General features: G+C 34.3%; 1 protein-coding gene across 5 annotated transcripts in view; it reads left to right on the top strand.

The window, feature by feature from the left end:
- The window catches only part of promL (prominin-like), a 166,453-nt gene extending 159,370 nt beyond the window's left edge, over positions 1–7,083 (top strand). For all 5 annotated transcript variants that reach the window (XM_089105989.1, XM_089105993.1, XM_089105991.1 and 2 more), the window contains 2 exons: positions 2,044–2,157; positions 5,567–7,083. In XM_089105989.1, the coding sequence (XP_088962115.1) occupies positions 2,044–2,157; positions 5,567–5,582 (130 nt within the window). In that variant the 3' untranslated portion in view covers positions 5,583–7,083. The remainder of the gene's footprint in view (positions 1–2,043; positions 2,158–5,566) is intronic.
- The last annotated feature ends 10,273 nt before the right edge of the window (positions 7,084–17,356 follow it).

The following is a 17,356-nucleotide window of genomic DNA, read 5'->3' as shown; positions in this document are numbered from 1 at the left end:
TGGATAACAAGAAAATAGAAGAAATAAAATGGGGTTTCAAGAGAATGAGCTATATAGTATATATATTGCGTTACCGGATTAAGATCAAAACGGAATTATCCAAGACTTTTATAATCCTTTGTATTTTTGGGTCATCCATCTGGGGCCAAACGGAAAGCCATCTGGGGCCAAACGAAAAGCCATCTGGGGCCAAACGAAAAGCCATCTAGAGCCATCCATCTGGGGCTAAACGAAAAGCCGTATGGGGCCAAACGAAAAGCCATCGGGGGCCAAACGAAAAGCCATCTGGGTTCATCCCTCGGGGACCAAACGAAAAACCCATCTGGGGCCAAACGAAAAGTAATCTGGGGCCATTCATGCAGGGCTAAATGAAAAGCTATCTCGGCCCTAACGAAAAGACATCTCGGGCCATCCACCTGGGGCCAAACGAAAAGCCTTCTGGGGCCATCCATCTATGGCTAAACGAAAAGTCATCTGGGCCGTCCATCTGGGACCAAATGAAAAACCATCTTGGGCTAAACGAAAAGCCATCTGAGGCCATCCATTTGTGGCCAAACGAAAAGCCATCTGGGGCTAAACAAAAAACCATCTAGGGCCATCCATGTGAGGGTAAACGAAAAACCATCTGGGGCCATACGAAAAGTCATACGTGGCCATCCACCTGGGGTCGAACGAAAATCTATCTGGGGCTAAATGTAAACCCATATGGGGTCAAACGAAAAGCCATCTGGGACCGTCCATTTGGGACCAACCAAAAAACCATCTGGGGCCATCCATCCGGGGGCATACGAAAAGCAATCTAGGGCCATCCGTCTGGGGCTAAACGGAAAGCCATCTTGGACCAAATGAAAAGCCGTCTCGGGACATCCACCTAGGGCCAAACGAAAAGCCATATGGGACCAAGCGAAAAGATATCTGGGGCCATCCATCTGGGGGCAAACGAAAAGCAATCTGGAGCCATCCATCTGGGGGCAAACATAAAGCAATCTGGGGTCAAACTAAAAGCCATCTAGGGCCATCCATCTAGAGCTAAATGAAAAACCATCTGGAGCTAAACGAAAATCCATCTTTGGCCAATGGAAAAGCGATCTGGGGCCATCCATCTGGGGCTAATCTAAGTCATCTGAGGCCAAACGAAAAGCCATCTGGGGCCATCCATATGGGGCCAAACGAAAAGCTATCTGGGATCATCCATATGGGTCCAAACCGAAAGCCATTTGGTGCCAAACGAAAAACCATCTGGGGCCATCCGTCTGGGATCAAACGAAAAGCCATCTGGGGCCAAACGAAAAGCCGTCTGGGGTCATCCATCTGGGCGCAAACGAAAAGCCATCTTAGGTAATCTATCTGGGGTGGGAAGAGGTCGTAAGGAAGGACTTCAAGGAAACCTGAACCTCATGAGAAGGGGTAAAGAGCGAAACTTTAAATAGATTGTGAGAGGAGGAGCATGCGTGGCGGTGTGGGCCTTAGCTGGATTTGTGCTGCAGCGAATTGTTCTTATTCTAATTCTTTAAACGTTTCGACGCAGTTTTGCCAGAGGTAATTTATTCTTCCGACTTTAGATGAGACAACAAAAAATTGACCAGATTGTTTGATGATAACATATGAAAACATGTTTAATTTTAGAAATGGATGGGAACAAGGTCGGTCAAAATTCCTAAGGACACGTTTAGCTTGTTTGTTCCAGTATTTTTGTTGTATCTTATAGTTTTCAACTCTTTACTGTCTACTACTAATAATAGCTTACTACAGCATTGAGCCGCCTGACACAGATGCGCACGCAATATTTGTGTCCTATCGGTCTTGTTATATCTGGTTGTTCATGTCATTATCATCTTTCTAAGTCCGGTCTGGCGTTGAGTGTAAGTAGTTCCAGCTGTGAAAAAGAAATCCACCCTAGGTCTTGGCTATTCTACTTTTTACATCTTTACTGCATACACAATCTTTAGTAAGGATAAAATATGGGGGCGATTTATTGCAATTACTCAAATTATAAAAATCTACTTAATACTCAACTTTTTTTTCAATTACTGTCTTTTTTAGAGCTTGGGGTGGTGCATCGCCTCCTAGGTATACGCCAGGGACGGGTGTTTTACAAGGAGTGAGTTCTACTCAAGAATATGAAAGACCGCCTCCATACTACTATCCTGGGCCTGCGTAAGTAATGTTTAATTCAACGCAATTTAATGGAAGCATTGCAACAAATTTTTTGTCGTTGTTGTAGCAAGTTTTGGTTTTCTAACGAGTTTTGGAATTTATTGTCGTTATTATAACAAATTTGGGGCTTTTTTGTAACAAATTGTTAGTCGTTGTTGTAACAAGTTTTGGACTAAATGAGACCAGCATAAAGAGACTAATGCCTCTCACCAAATCCTCTCAACATCAACAGTTGACACAAAATTTCAATTCAATTTAATTTATTCAAATAAAAATGAAACATAACACCAATAATAATAAGGATCCTGGAAGCGAACTTGTTGAGGACCATAACAACAAAAAATTGAAAATGAAGAAGAGAGAAAAAAAAAGAAAAAACGGGAGAAAACACGGGTAAATTAAAGCAAATTGATTAAAAATTTAGAGAATTATAATATCAAAGTTTAGTAACATTGTTATACAGCGTGCGAAAACTTGTGGATAGCTCGATGCTGGAGGGCATTATATTCCATCGAAGTATTGATAAAACTTGACGAGATCGCTTACATTCTCTATAGGTTGTAATCAACAACAAATAGTGGCAAGCCAACGAATTTTGGGCTTTTTTGCAACAACTTTTTTGTCGCTATTGTAACAAATTTTGGGCTTCCTATAATTTTGTTTTAGTAGCTAATTCAGACTTTTATATTTTTAGTGCTAAAAATAATTAATTTTTGGGGTTTGGTTAATTAGTTTAATTAGATAAAAAGACGTTTTCTCAATTAATTCATATTACCAGGGGACCGAGCTTCACTTGGTGAAAAGAAAGACAGTTTTTTTTTAATTTGTTTCGCAAAACAACTCTAATTTTATTTTATTCGCTGTAGTAAGTAAGACCATTAGGATATTGAACGTCTGGGTATTTGTGACGTCGTTCATATGAAAAATGCTTTTTCAAAATTAATTAACGCCCTAAACGGATTTTCCGTAACTCATGACCTATCTAGATGTTTTTTTGTTTTTTTGTTTTTTGTTTTTTTTACAGCCAAAAACGAACAAATATCTTTTTACGAGCAATCTTATTAAACGTACACCCAGGGTTTTCAACATTAAGGGGTATCTAATTTCAGTCGGCGAACAATTTAAGAAAAATATTAAGGGGGCTGGGAAGGGTGATGTCACTCATATGAAAAACATTTTTTTGGGGGGGGGGATACCACCAGATGGCTAACTTGACAGTGTATATATATACAAATCTTTAAATTAGCCAACCAGTATTTTAAGCCTAGGAGTCCAGATGGACATATGGAAAATATTAAGAAAACGATTTTTACTGAATAATATGGAGAAAAATCCTAGTTAACACATTTTGCAGGGGGGAGCCTTTATCTTGACTTCTTTTCTTGTTTTTCCAGTTTTTCTAAGAAATTCATGAATTTCTTAGGACCTATACATTCATATAATATATACCCTCACCCCCCTAATGTGAAAATATATACCTAGAATTGCATCCTCAATCTAAATATAACATCTATTTGCTTCACAAATGAACTTTACTCCTATATTAGCCATGTGATGGATGTCTTTTTTTTACTAATTAAGACCCTAAGCGAATTTTCCCTAAGCGGGCTGGGAAGAGTGACGTCGCTCATATGAAAAATGCTTGTTTTTTTACTAATTAAGGCCCTAAACGAATTTTCCCTTATTCATAGCCTATCTAGATCTTTTTTTACACCGAAAAAAAGCAAATATCTTTTTATGAACAATCTTATTAAACTTATGCACAAGGCTTTCAACCTTGGGAAGTATATAATTTAGCCAGCAAACAATTTAAGAAAAATATAAATGGGGCCGGGAAGGGTGACATTAATCATATGAAAAATGTTAAAAATACGGCCTAAACGAATTTTTTCTTACTTGTCACCTATCTAGATCGTTTTTTGTTTTTTTTGCACCGAAAAGGAACAAATATCTTTACGAAAAATTTTTATTAAAATTTAGCTCAATGCTTTCAACCTTCCAATTTCAGTCACCTAACGACTTCAGAAAAATATCAAGGGGACAGGGAAGGTAACGAATTTTTTCAAAGATGTGACCTATCTAGGTCGTATTTTCAAACCGTAAAATGGTAGTATGCCGATTTTCAGGAAAAATTGTAGGGGTGTTTTCAAGATATAAGTACAGTTATTGCTTGTTTGATAAGATAGATATTGAGGAGGCGTGGTGTCGTGTCAAAGAAAGAAGTAGAAGCCGCGCTGAAAAATCCATGTTCATAGGTCTCAGCATGCGTTGCCACAGAGCCTTCTTTGTCAATTTATTTCCTTCTCTCCTATGTATTTAAATGTTATATCGTATTTTTTCTATCCTATTTTTTATTTCTTATTCTATTAAATTTCTTTCTTTCCTATTTATTTATTTTAGCCTTCTTTATCTTATTTTCTTATCCTATTAAGTTTCCTTCTTCATTAATTAGATCTAGTTGAACAGAAGTTACAATACCGTGCCTCTTGTGGCCAACATAGATGGCACGCCTCTCCACTAATCTGTTCGAAACTCCACTCTTTACCCCCTCTCATGAAGTCCCAATTTTTGTAGATCGTTTCTTATGACCCCTTCCTACCCTATGACTCCTGGGTTTGAGCCCAGATGGCTGACCAAAAATACAATTTTTGGTGACCTGTCATCCTTCATCGGTTAAACGTGGTGACCATGGGCCTTCTATATAGCACTCAAAAATGACATTTTTGAAAACTACATTTTTTGAAAAGCTTGTTGTTTAATATACAATTAGTCAAATGACTATCATTTCTTTATGTTAATTAAAAAATTATTTATTTATATTTATATTAATTAATTAATTAAAAAAGTATCCTTTATTAACTGTCGTTCGACAATTCGTCAGGAAATCATGTAGTATATGTTCTTCAGCCTTCCAAAGTGTCCGTGTTTCAGAGCCATGCTCCATGGTTGGTCTAGGGTAGTGCTCTCTAATAGGCTAGTGTATTCTAACATGATGGCACCACAAGGTATTGGTCTGATTCTGTCTCATGATATCTTTGTGGCGAACTTGGGTACTTGCCGTGGCACATTCGTGTTTCGTGGCATGCTTGTTAAGAGCATCATATTAGAACATGGCGGTACCACATGGTATTGGCCTGGTTCTGTCTCATGAGATCTTTTTGCCAGGATAATTTCCTGGAAATTACCAAGGTAATTACTGCGGCACATTCGAGGTGGTTAGGAACCGCTTCTTTAACTTGACGCCACCACAAGGTTTTGGTCTGGTTCTGCTTGTAAGGATATTGTTATTAGATTTAATCGGGCAATTTTCTTGGGATAATTTCCCTTAATTGATTCTTTCGTTTAATTTGTTTGCTCTTTTTCCGTTCTTTTTTTTAAATTAACTTATAAATGTGGATTTTATTTTCAGGAACTTACCGAGTTAACTGAAGAAATAATTCCAATTTACTCACTTTCATGGCAACGAGTCTCAACTGCGCCTGGATCTCTTTTTTTAATTATTAATTAAGATGTCAGGCGTCTTTGTTTTTAAATTTGTGGAACTTCTTTTCTTCTTAAAACTGCTGACGACAGCAATGAGTTAGCAGTATTGCAGACTGATTTTAGCTTCGCCTTGATGCTGAACGTCTATATTAATTTCACAATAATTGGCCCGAATGTAAATTCTTTCTACTTAAAAGTCATATTATTAGATGTTGCACAATGAAATTGAAATCTTAATAACTGTTTAACCAAAAAACAACATTAATTTAAAGAAAAATTCCAGTTTTTTTTAAAGTAATGTAGGCGATTGGCCCCAAGCGTGACAATGACCGAATAGACGCTTTTCGTAACCCAAAAGATTTCTGTAATTTGACTTTTGAGGATGTAATTTCTTGTTCAAAAGCGCAACAAGTTTAAATTTAAGAAACGTGTATATTCTATCAAAGGAAATTAGTAGTGAATTTTTTTTTAGTATATGCGAAGAAATAAGTCAGTTTGACTACCTGAATTTTAAGTTAAATCCATAACCAAGTCTCTTTAACAGAACTATAATCTCAAAATTTTGTTCTTTAATATAATTCAAATTCTACTTCTTCATAAAATTGATTATGGAGATTTTCAGAACTAGGTAAAGCATCTATTGGCATACAACTAATACAATGTATCAGCTATCTTTGTTTTAAAATTCCTGCGTTTCGTCTTATTTCTGTTGAAGCTACTGATGATCGTAATGAACTTATTTACCTCAGATTTTCGAATTGTTTTCCAATCTTTTGTTCTTATATACATTCCTATTTTTCATTCGTCTGTCTTGCATCATTTTGAAGCTTTCATCCAATACATTCTCCCCGTATTAAGCATTAGCTCGATGCAGCATGACTCATATATGACTCCTCTGACTGAGGAGTCACGACTCCTCTTTAATTACGACTCTTTTGACTTATCTTTCATTTATAAAGGGGGGGGGTTGTAGTCATTAAAAGCCGCAAAGGCAGGTAAATTAACACCAAAGAAATATGTAGAGTAAATAAAAAACATAAAAATTAAGGGGAGGAGAGAGAATGTGACTCCTTTGACTGAGGAGTCACAACTCCTCTTGCGTCCTGGCTCCTCTGACTTGTCTTTCATTTTTTAAGATGGTTGTAGTCGTTAAAACCCACAAAATCAGGCAAATTAATACCGAAGAAATATGGGGTGAAAATAAAAAAAAAAACTTTACAAATAAGGGGAGGAGGGAATAGGCTCAAAGGCTTTGCTCATAATAATTAACATATGGGGATGTCAGGTTATCAAACATGCTTAGTTTTGTTTCGATAAATAATGCTAGAGACCAAAGCACTCTGTATTTTGAAATCTTTTTTGAATTTCGATAAAATTAAGATATGTTTAACACTAGCAACTTATCTTATTCAGTTATTCTTTATAGTCTTTAGATACATTAAGAGCAAAATTATATATATATATATATATATATATATATATATATATATATATATATATATATATATATATATATATATATATATATATATATATATATATATTATATATATATATATATATATATATATATATATATATATATATATATATATATATATATATATATATATATATATATATATATATATATATATATATATATATATATATATATATATATACCAGCCTAGCACCCTTATTCGGGTTAAATATATCTTGAATATATAAAGAAAACAAAAACAAATGCCTTTTTTTCTTCTTTTTGTAAGAACCTGGGTTGATTTGGTTTTGACTGAGACTTTTCAAATTTTTCGGTTTTTTTTATCCGATAAGAAAGAAAAAAATGTCGACTACCTTAAAATAAATAAAACGCATTGTATATTTAATGTTAAAATGAATTGCATGATGGATTAATAATAAATAAATACCATGAATTAAAAAAAAGTGAATTTAAAATAAATTGAATTAAAAAAGCAATAATAAAATGAATTATATAAATTATAAAATGAATTGGAGGGTTATTAGACCCTGGAAAACAATTTTTATGCAAAGGGTTTTACCTTTTTTGGTTATAAACAGAGGAATAGTCGCAACGAATAAAAAACGTTAAGAACCTGGAAAATGAAATAAGAAATCAACGACCATTTTGTTAGATTTTCGTCTTATCTTTGGGGTTTCAGCCAGAGCGTTTAGGGTGCTGCAAATCTGTTGGTCTGGCCGTATATAAGCAATCACAATCCTTATCTAAATTTAATTCAATTTATAATTTCTTTTTAATCTAAAAATTTAAATCCCACGTGTAGAAAAATCAACTTTTATAAAGATTAAAGATTTCCTTGCAAGTTCAAAATTTGATTTTTAATAATTCAACAACAACTTTCACTACTATGGTAACGAACTTGAAGGTGCGTTATTGCACCTTGACCTTGAATCGCTTTTAGCTAAGAGTTAAACTAGGTGTACAGCCTATTTCGTGGTTTCGAAAGAGTTCAATTTCCTTTCAATAATTAAATATCTTTTAGAAATTAAAAATTAAATACAAAAAAATAAGATAAATTAAAATAACTTAATTCAAAAGAATAAATCAAATTTGAAAGAATAAGCTGAATAGTATAAGCAGAAAGTTTGTAACCCAAGTATTAACGAAGATAACGCTCTACTAAATTACATGTTTGAGAAGTCTGTGAAATAGAATTTATTATGATAACAATAATACTGAAAAATTCAAAATCTTTTTAATTTCGTTTAAAATCTTTTTAAATCTTTTAATTTCTAAAAAATAAGCCAGTGTTTGATCCCTCCATAAACCTAGTTTAAATCTTTATGCGTCTATATATTGAAAATTGAATACAAAAAATTATTATTTAAGCTAATTTGGGATGAGACTCCAAGGATTTACGACCCTGATTCATCGTTGAATACCTCCCATTAAGAAGACCAAAAAAGGGTAAGAAGAAAAATGGAAAGGCTTCAAAATAAAGACAACTTGCATTCCTTGAATCTACCAAAACTATTATTATTTAGTTTCGTTTAACCGCATTATTATTATTATTATTCATTTATACTATATATTTATTACTCTTGTTATTATTTATGTATTTATTGTTATTTAGTTATTTTAAATAATAATTTAACAATTCTTACTTGTTTCATTCTGTCTATTTTTCGTTGCGATCTTAAGTAACACTTCAACATAACAAATTTTGAGGCCCGTGTGCTAGAAAAGGGGCTCAGAATCTGAAGATTTTCTCTGCGTATTCTCTATCCGATCGCTGTCTGAATTGTGCCAATAAAAGTTTCCCTAGAACCCACAGGGAGAACGACAACGTACACGGTACAACGTGTACGTGACAACGGTCACGTACACGGTTGCGCCACACAGATTCAACATTGCATACCAGTGGCGGATCCAGAGGGAGGCGAGGGGTCGGGTGCCCCCCCCCCCTAACGTAGTCTAAAGTAGTGTAATTTACTTAATTAACGCAAGTTTGCGTTAATTAAACTTGCTCCTAACGCAAGTTTATCGGATCAAACTATTTTGCCCCCCCCCTACAAAATCCTGGATCCGTCCCTGGTCCTTAGGGACTAAATCTATATTCCCTAGCTATCTGGAGAATCTATGTTCCCCAGCTGTCTGGAGAATTCTCTATTTTTCACATGACTCAGCCCTTCTTTCTATTTTTGACCCCCAATATTAATTCTTACGTACAGGCTTTAGGATATAACTTGAAGGTTATCTTGGAGGGAGTAGTGGGGAATTTGTCAAATTTATTGGCCACTGATTTGGTTAAGCTCCCTATTTTAAGATACGGGGGAGTTCGGGGCTGTATCCAAGGTTTTTGATCGGGGGGGGGGGGCACCAAAAGAAAGCTTGCTTGATGTGGGGGGTTAAGACTTTCCATAACAGCATTTTTAAGACCGATTTACGGGTATGAAAAATATTTTGGGGAGAGGGGAGGGTTGGGCCCAGTAGTCCCCCTCCTGGATACGGCCCTGGGGGAGCAGATTGATTAGTTGAAAAAAAATGTACTTTCCTGGAATTATTGGGAAAAGGCGAAATGTTTGTCGTAGAAGGGACCTCTAGATAACGCATTATTGGGTAACTTTGAGATTTTTTCTTACATAATTTAACAAAGTGTGGGGTTTGAGATGGTTACTTGACCTTTTGAAACATGTATTCAGTTTTGAGTTTCTTTATTCTTGCTATTTTGTGAATTTGCCATTTTGTAGAACCAGTATTATTTGAATCGTATGCGAAATATTTAAAGAAGTTTTTAGGAGAGTTTTTGCTCAGGTTATCGTTTCTCAAACTTGTGAGTCACCGTCTCCCAGAGGTTCCGCCAGACGCTTGTGTATGAAGAATCTTTTATTTATTAACGAACATACTTCAATGGAACGTGCACACAAATTCAAAATAAAATTGAAGAAAAACGTCAAGTAAAGGTTGAAACTATATAAATTAATGTATAATTTGACTTTGTCCAAAAGGTTGGATTGTTCCAGATAAAAAATATCGTCAGGTAATGAGTGAACAATGAGTTGTGAGCTAACTGATCTTGTCCTTTCAGGGGGGGGGGGCTGACTCACTAAAAAGGTTGGGAAACGATGCTCTGTGTGTTAGTCTATGGTTTCTATTTATGAAGTTGTTTTCTATCCCTAGGATTTATCCCTAGTTGTTTATCCCTAGGATTTTCCTTACTTCTATATTGTATCCTTAAGTATACATTACTGTCGTCGCACGCTTGTATTGTTTTTTTTTTACTGATTTAGACAAATAAGTTTTTTTTTTTTTCTTTATCGTGAATTTAAAAAAAAAAAATAATAAATAATGGACTTGCACTCAGTTGGAGGATGAGGAATTTCCCCCTGATTCGTCCAAAGAACCCCTTCCAAGAAATTCTGCTGAATCTTGCCCCTCCCTTAAGGCGTTTAGAGTATTATTTAGGTGCAACATCCTGACAGAGCTTGAAAACGGCATATAAGGTACTTATTATTATATATTGCCAAAATTAACAAACAAATTTTGCAAGCGACGACAGTGGAATATTCAAAGATTTTTGCAACACGCTATATCAAGTCTTCTGCAAAAATATTTCAAGAACTACTATCAAAAAGAGAAAGAATTATTCTTTTCTTATAACTCTGTGTTGCAAATTCTGCTTAAATTTCATTGGTTTATGTTTGTGACTTTGACATATTTTCATAACTTGATCAAATTGTTCCTTTAGCCTATGGTTAAAATTCTAAGCCAAATCACCCCGTGTTTTAAAAAAGTGATTGGTTCTCCTGTTGAAGTTCTAAGCCAATAACAAGAACAAAAAGTTCATTTAAGTCGCAAGATTCTTTACAATTAGTTCCCCTGTTTCTCTGTGTTTATATTATTTAAAAAAAAAAATCAGAGTAATTGCAAAACAATTCATATTGTGTACATATACCTTTATAAGCAAACTAAATGAGGGGCTAACTTGTAATTAGATGTGGGTATCACTTGGGGTATAACTTCCCGAGGTGGGTTGCAAAACCCCAAAGAACCCCTTCCAGAGAATTTTTTTGAATCCCCCTCCCTCTCTCTAAGGTCTCGGGCTTGTGCGCAACTGATGTCGGTGTAACGCCTAAATCGAACCCATAACGTGTCGAACGTGTGTGTAAATCGAACCGAAACGTGTAGTATAATTTGGAGTGAGCTATACCATCATTAAAAGGAAAAATAAACCAAAACTTTGGCGAAGACATTCACATCGCGTACAAATAGCAATAATTTATGATAATATAACAGCATTTTAAATAATGATACCAGCAACAGCAGAATGTGCGAAATGATTTGAAGGAAATTACATCACCAAATCCTTTTAAGGCTAAATTTCATGTATCTGAATAGTTTTGAACTGCAATGACAGTGAGAGGAGAGGGGGTAGGATAACAAAAAAAGTATCCTTAAAAAATAATTCAAATAAATAATACTAAAACTAACTAGAGTGACATGTGCAAAAAAATTTGTGAGAAGTAACACCGTCATGAATTAAAATATTTAAGACGAACTTCTGGTGAAAACATTGCTCATGGATAACATTAATTTTTAAGAATATAGTAACAATATTAAAAATAACAATACGTTTTTTCAGTGGCTGAACGCTGCAATAAGTCAAATCTTTTTATACTCAGCACCTTGCCATTGTTATCCCTTTAACCCCTTTTTTTAAAGGGAATAATTGTCAATTATATTGTACAGAAAAGTTTATTTGATTTTCAATTGCTTCTTTTACTATATTAAAAACCGTTAGATTGTTTTATGAAAAAGGATATCATGAATGGCTACTTTTAGTTCATTGTTTAAAAAAAAAAAAATGACAATCGGTAAAAATGGTATATTTAGTTACAACTCCTTTGTACTGATTATGGTTTTGAATAGAAATTTTTTTGAAGTTAGGCCATAATTTGATATATGTAGATAGTTGTTATTGTTTAATTATACCTATTTATTTATAGTAGACAATCTGACTTCAGGGCCGTATCCAGGGTTGGGGTTTGAACACCCCCCCCTCCCGAAATGTTTTTCCGATTCGTAAAAACGTAACAACAATGGCATATAAATATATTTTTGTTGCGTTTTTTGTACCCCCTCCCCTGAACAAAAATCCTTGATACGGCCCTGTCTGACTTTAAGCTCTTATTTTTGTCTCTTTTCCGTGAAATTTATGTTTGAAGTTTCTTTTTATTCCAAAATTGTTGTATTCACTTTTTAATCGATGTACATTAAATTGTGTAAATTTTATCCAAATTCTATGTTGACAATTTAGTAGACGATCAATCGTTTCGTATTCAGATCTTCTATTTTCAATACAGGTTGTTATTATTAACCCCCTCCCGCCCCTTCTTGCCTCTTAATAGTTGGTACGAAACTACAATACTGTACATGAATTAGTGAAAACTCAAGTTAATCAATTAAGTCGGATGATGCTTATAGATAATGGTCAATACACGGAGAAAATTGCTTGATTTAGATGCAATGGAGTATTTATTAAGCAATTATTAATTAAGCAATCCAGCAATTATTAATTGCTTGATTTAGATGGAGTATTTATTAGGTTTATTAAAAACCATTTATTTGCATTTTTATAATCCCCTGCGTGAGGATCATGTGTTTTTACTATTTTCATTGACTTAATTAATTAGTTGAGTCGATTTATTATTATATTTTATTATTTTTTTATGTTTATTAGATTAGGTATTTTGACGCTTTAGTAGATAATAAATTATTTCAATTATTTAGTAGATTTAGGAGACGCAATAAATTCACATTTTAATTTCATTTGATCGATTAATCTAATTAATTATTTTTAATCAGTTATAGTAGTATATGCTCCTGTAGAACTGACTGACCGAAATACTAGTGATTCAGATGAATTTTACTTACAGTTACAGGACCAAATAGACATGGTCTCAGATAGAAATATGGTGTTTTTACTAGGAGATTTTAACGCTCAGGTCAGTAGAAATAAGGATAGGTGGTATCCTAGCCTTGGTAATTTGGTGTAGGAAAAGAAAACAGTAACAGTTATAAGCTACTGCAAATGTGTGGGTGCAGCATCCTCGTTTTAGGATTTGCGGTATTTAATTACAAAACGGTCCATACGTTAACATGGTATTCACATGATGGTAAGATAGCAAACCTTAATGATTATGTTATAGTAAACCGAAAACTGGCAGAATTAATACAAGATACTAGGGTATATAGGAGCCCTGTTATTGATATTAAAAGTAACCCTCCATCTAGATAATTCTTGCACAAGTCCTTTCTCCTTTCTATTAAACATAAAGCTTTTTCACTAATATTCTTAGCTGCCGTTCTAGCTTTCTTCCCTAATACACCTTCAGAAACTTCACAAATTATTTTTCTAAAATTATTCCAACCATCTTCCACATTATCAAATCTTAAACTCTGAAGTTTAGTATTGAACTGTTCCTGGAAAGTTTCTCTCAAATTCTCATCCTTGAGTCTACCAACATCATAACTTCCCGGGAGGTAGTTACCATTCCAATATTTCAGCTTTAAATTAACCCTTGACACTACTAGATGGTGATCTTTACTTTTAACATCAATAACAGCACTCATATATCCTAGTATCTTGTATTGATCCTGTCAGTCTTCTGTTTACTATAACATAATCAATAAGGTTTGCTGTCTTACCATCACGTGAATACCATGTTAACTTATGAGCTTTAAATCACCATATAGTAGTGTCTATGGTTAATTTAAAGCTGAAATTTTGGAAGGGTAACTACCTCCTGGGAAGTTATGATGTTGGTAGACTCCAAGATAGGAGTTGGAGAGAAACTTTCCAGGAACAGTTGAATACTAAACTTAAGAGTTTAAAATTTGACAATGTGGAAGATGAATGGAATAAATTTAGGAAAACAATTTTTGAAATTGTTGATGGTGTCTTAGGAAAGAAAGTTAGGACCGCAGCCAGGAATACTAGTAAAAAAGCTTTATGTTTGATAGACAGGAGAAGAGGCTTGTACAAGAATTATCTAAGTGATAGATCATGTGAAAACAAAAGCAATGTAAAGAAAGTGGAGAAAGCATTAAAATATGAACTAAGGAGGTGTGAAGTAGAGGCTATGGATAAAATTGCCGAGGTTCTGGAAGATGCAGCTAGACGGCATAATAGTAAAATATTGTACTGGCATGTTAATAAACTGAGATAGAGTAGTCAATCCGAACTTGTCCCTGTTAAAGAAAGGAACGGGGCCACAATTAGCGATAAGAGAAGAGTCAAAGAGAGATGGGCAGAACATTTTGGAAATGTGCTAAATCGAGACAGAGTTGCAGGAAAAGATATAAAGGAAAATGAAAAAGTTTGTGATGCCTTGGACGTTAAGGAAGATTTGTTTTGCGAGGAAAAATTAGCGACAGTACTAAAAGGATTAAAAAATAATATGGCTCCAGGTGCTGATTGTGTGCTAAATGAGTTTCTTAAATATGCTGACTCTGAGGTTAGAAATAAGTTACTGAAGATTATGAATATGATTTTTGAAAAAGTGGAAGTACCTAACAATTTCAGTAAAACCTTAATTAAACCAGAATATAAGAAAGGTGATAAGAGTGAGTGTGGGAATTATCGAGGCATTAGTCTGGTCTCTGTAGGTAGAAAATTATTTACTAATATAATACCTTTTAGACTGAGAGATGTTGTAGACAAAGTTTTAAGAAAAGAACAGTGTGGTTTTAGAAAAGGTAGAGGATGTCTCGACCAAATTTTCACTCTTAGGTTAATAATTGAGAAGTGCCTCAATGTGCGGCACAAGGATGACAGATTGCTGAAGATTGTTCTTTTCGGCCAACCGTCCGAAAAATGGAAAACGGAAAGCAGGTAGTCATCGTCTGGGGTGGGAGGGAGTCTGAATAGATTGGTATGGAGGAGGACCGTGCGTAGCTATGTTAGCCTCATGAGGCTTGGTGCTGCGGTGAGTTGTTAGTAGTAGTAGTAGTATTCATAGTTGCTGTGTATAGCTCATAGCCTTTTGGTACAGGGCTCACCTGTATATTGAGAGCTTACCTGTTCGAAAACCGGTTATTCTGTATTTTGACATAAAATATTACAGCTTTTAAAAGCTATGACTTGAATTTTTACATAAAATAATACACTGGGACAGGGGGTGGTAGTATTTCCGGGAAAAGTTTTCAAAGGAGGGGATTTTCGTCATGATTTCAAAACGTCCGCGAGGAATTTCCCAAGAGAATTTTCAGCGAGGATGGAATTGTCAGGGGTTGTTCTCCGAGTCGGTAGATGGAGGGTATTTTACGTGAGCAGAGCTTTACTTTGAGAAGTTTTCTGTGGGAGGGGATGTTCCATGGAGGGAAGCTGGATTTCCCGGCATTATTTGAAAAACGATAAGAAATTTAAAAAAACAAATTTTTTCAACTGAAAGGAATAAGCAACATTAACGCTTGAAACGAACAGAAATTATTTTATATAATAGGGAGTATCCCCCCTCCTAAATACCTCGCTCTTTATGCTAAAGTACTTTAGTACTTTTAAAAGAGCTTCTAATTCTAACTAACTAAACGGCCCTTGTGTTTATGGAGTCGTTCTTAAAGAATTGGGACAGAAATTCAATGGGGCTATTGAGAAGGAGACGTGTTAAAAAAGAATTCCTGCTTTATAATATGTAATTATTACAAAATTACAAATATGGAAACATACAGCCCAAAATTATATATTTCTTGAGATTATATATTGTCATCATTGTCTCCAAATTATATATGACTTGATTTTGTCATCATTGATTCAGTTTATGGGTACACTGTGAAAATAAGAGTTACACATGGCAAAAAGCATGGGAAACAAAAAAAAATTTTTAAACACGAAAAACGGGTTTTAATTTTCTAACAAGCAGTGAACTACAAAACAATTAATTATGCACAAAAGCTCCGAATATTTCGGCCCCACATCCGGGAGCCTTTCTCAACGGAAAAAAAAAAATAAGCAAAAAAAAAAAAAACTTAAATTAAATTACAATAAAACATACTAAACACATAAATAGAACAAAAAGCAAAAACGAAAGAAAAATATAAATAAATAATAACAAAACTCACATATTAATTAAAAACTTCCATGCACTGAATGTCTTTCAACTGGCCTCCTCTCAGTATATAAATGGAGATATATTAAATAAACACTTCCATGTACTGAATGTCTATATTGATTATACTCGCCTCCTCCCAGTATATAAATTGAAATCTATCAAAAATGAAGAATATATTTATACTTAGACCAAAAAAATAAAAGGTCAACTAACCCCCCGGCCCATAACCCTTAATTAAATTTCACAAGTTCATCAACCATTTTATGAATTATAAATTGAATGGATTTGTTTGGTTGCAAGCTTAGCTGCAGTTCGTTTACTTTTCTCATCATTTAACCCATTCTGACCTTTGTTCGCAAGGTCATCTTTCGTTTCAGAAATATTATTAAAATCAGTATTGGTTGAATATCTTGCCTGCATTTTAATTAAACTATTATAAATTGAATTGATCCCAAATTCCCCTTCATCTCTATTGATACTAATATTCAACCAATACTGATTTTAATAATATTTCTGAAACGAAAGATGACCTTGCGAACAAAGGTCAGAATGGGTTAAATGATGAGAAAAGTAAACGAACTGCAGCTAAGCTTGCAACAAAACGAATCCATTCAATTTATAATTCATAAAATGGTTGATGAACTTGTGAAATTTAATTAAGGGTTATGGACCGGGGGTTAGTTGACCTTTTATTGTTTTGGTCTAAGTATAAATATATTCTTCATTTTTGATAGATTTCAATTTATATACTGGGAGGAGGCGAGTAGAATCAATATAGACATTCAGTACATGGAAGTGTTTATTTAATATATTTCCATTTATATATATAGATAATTTTATTCACCCACACTAAAAAAAACCAAAAAGGTAAAGAATGTAGTAAAAAGAAGAAGAAAAAAAAAAACAAAAAAAAAACACTTAACTGCAAAAACAAAAACAAACGTTACGATACACCGCCAATAAATAAAAACATTATTACAAAAACTCACTAAGGACGAATTGCAATTGCCAGACTACTAGGCCCAAGCGACCCCAAAAATTCAGAACGACGTTTCGTCACAGCAGCAATCGGATCTGTGATACCGAACCTTGCAGACATCTTGGAATTTTAACCCACGGTGGGGTATTTAAAAGAAATTTTGCA

This window comes from Artemia sp. Qi Xiang Cuo, chromosome 20 (genome assembly GCF_049724085.1).
Source record: "Artemia sp. Qi Xiang Cuo chromosome 20, ASM4972408v1, whole genome shotgun sequence".
In the NCBI taxonomy this organism is placed as follows: Eukaryota; Metazoa; Arthropoda; class Branchiopoda; order Anostraca; family Artemiidae; genus Artemia; species Artemia sp. Qi Xiang Cuo.
This window is presented reverse-complemented; position numbering and strand designations above follow the sequence as displayed.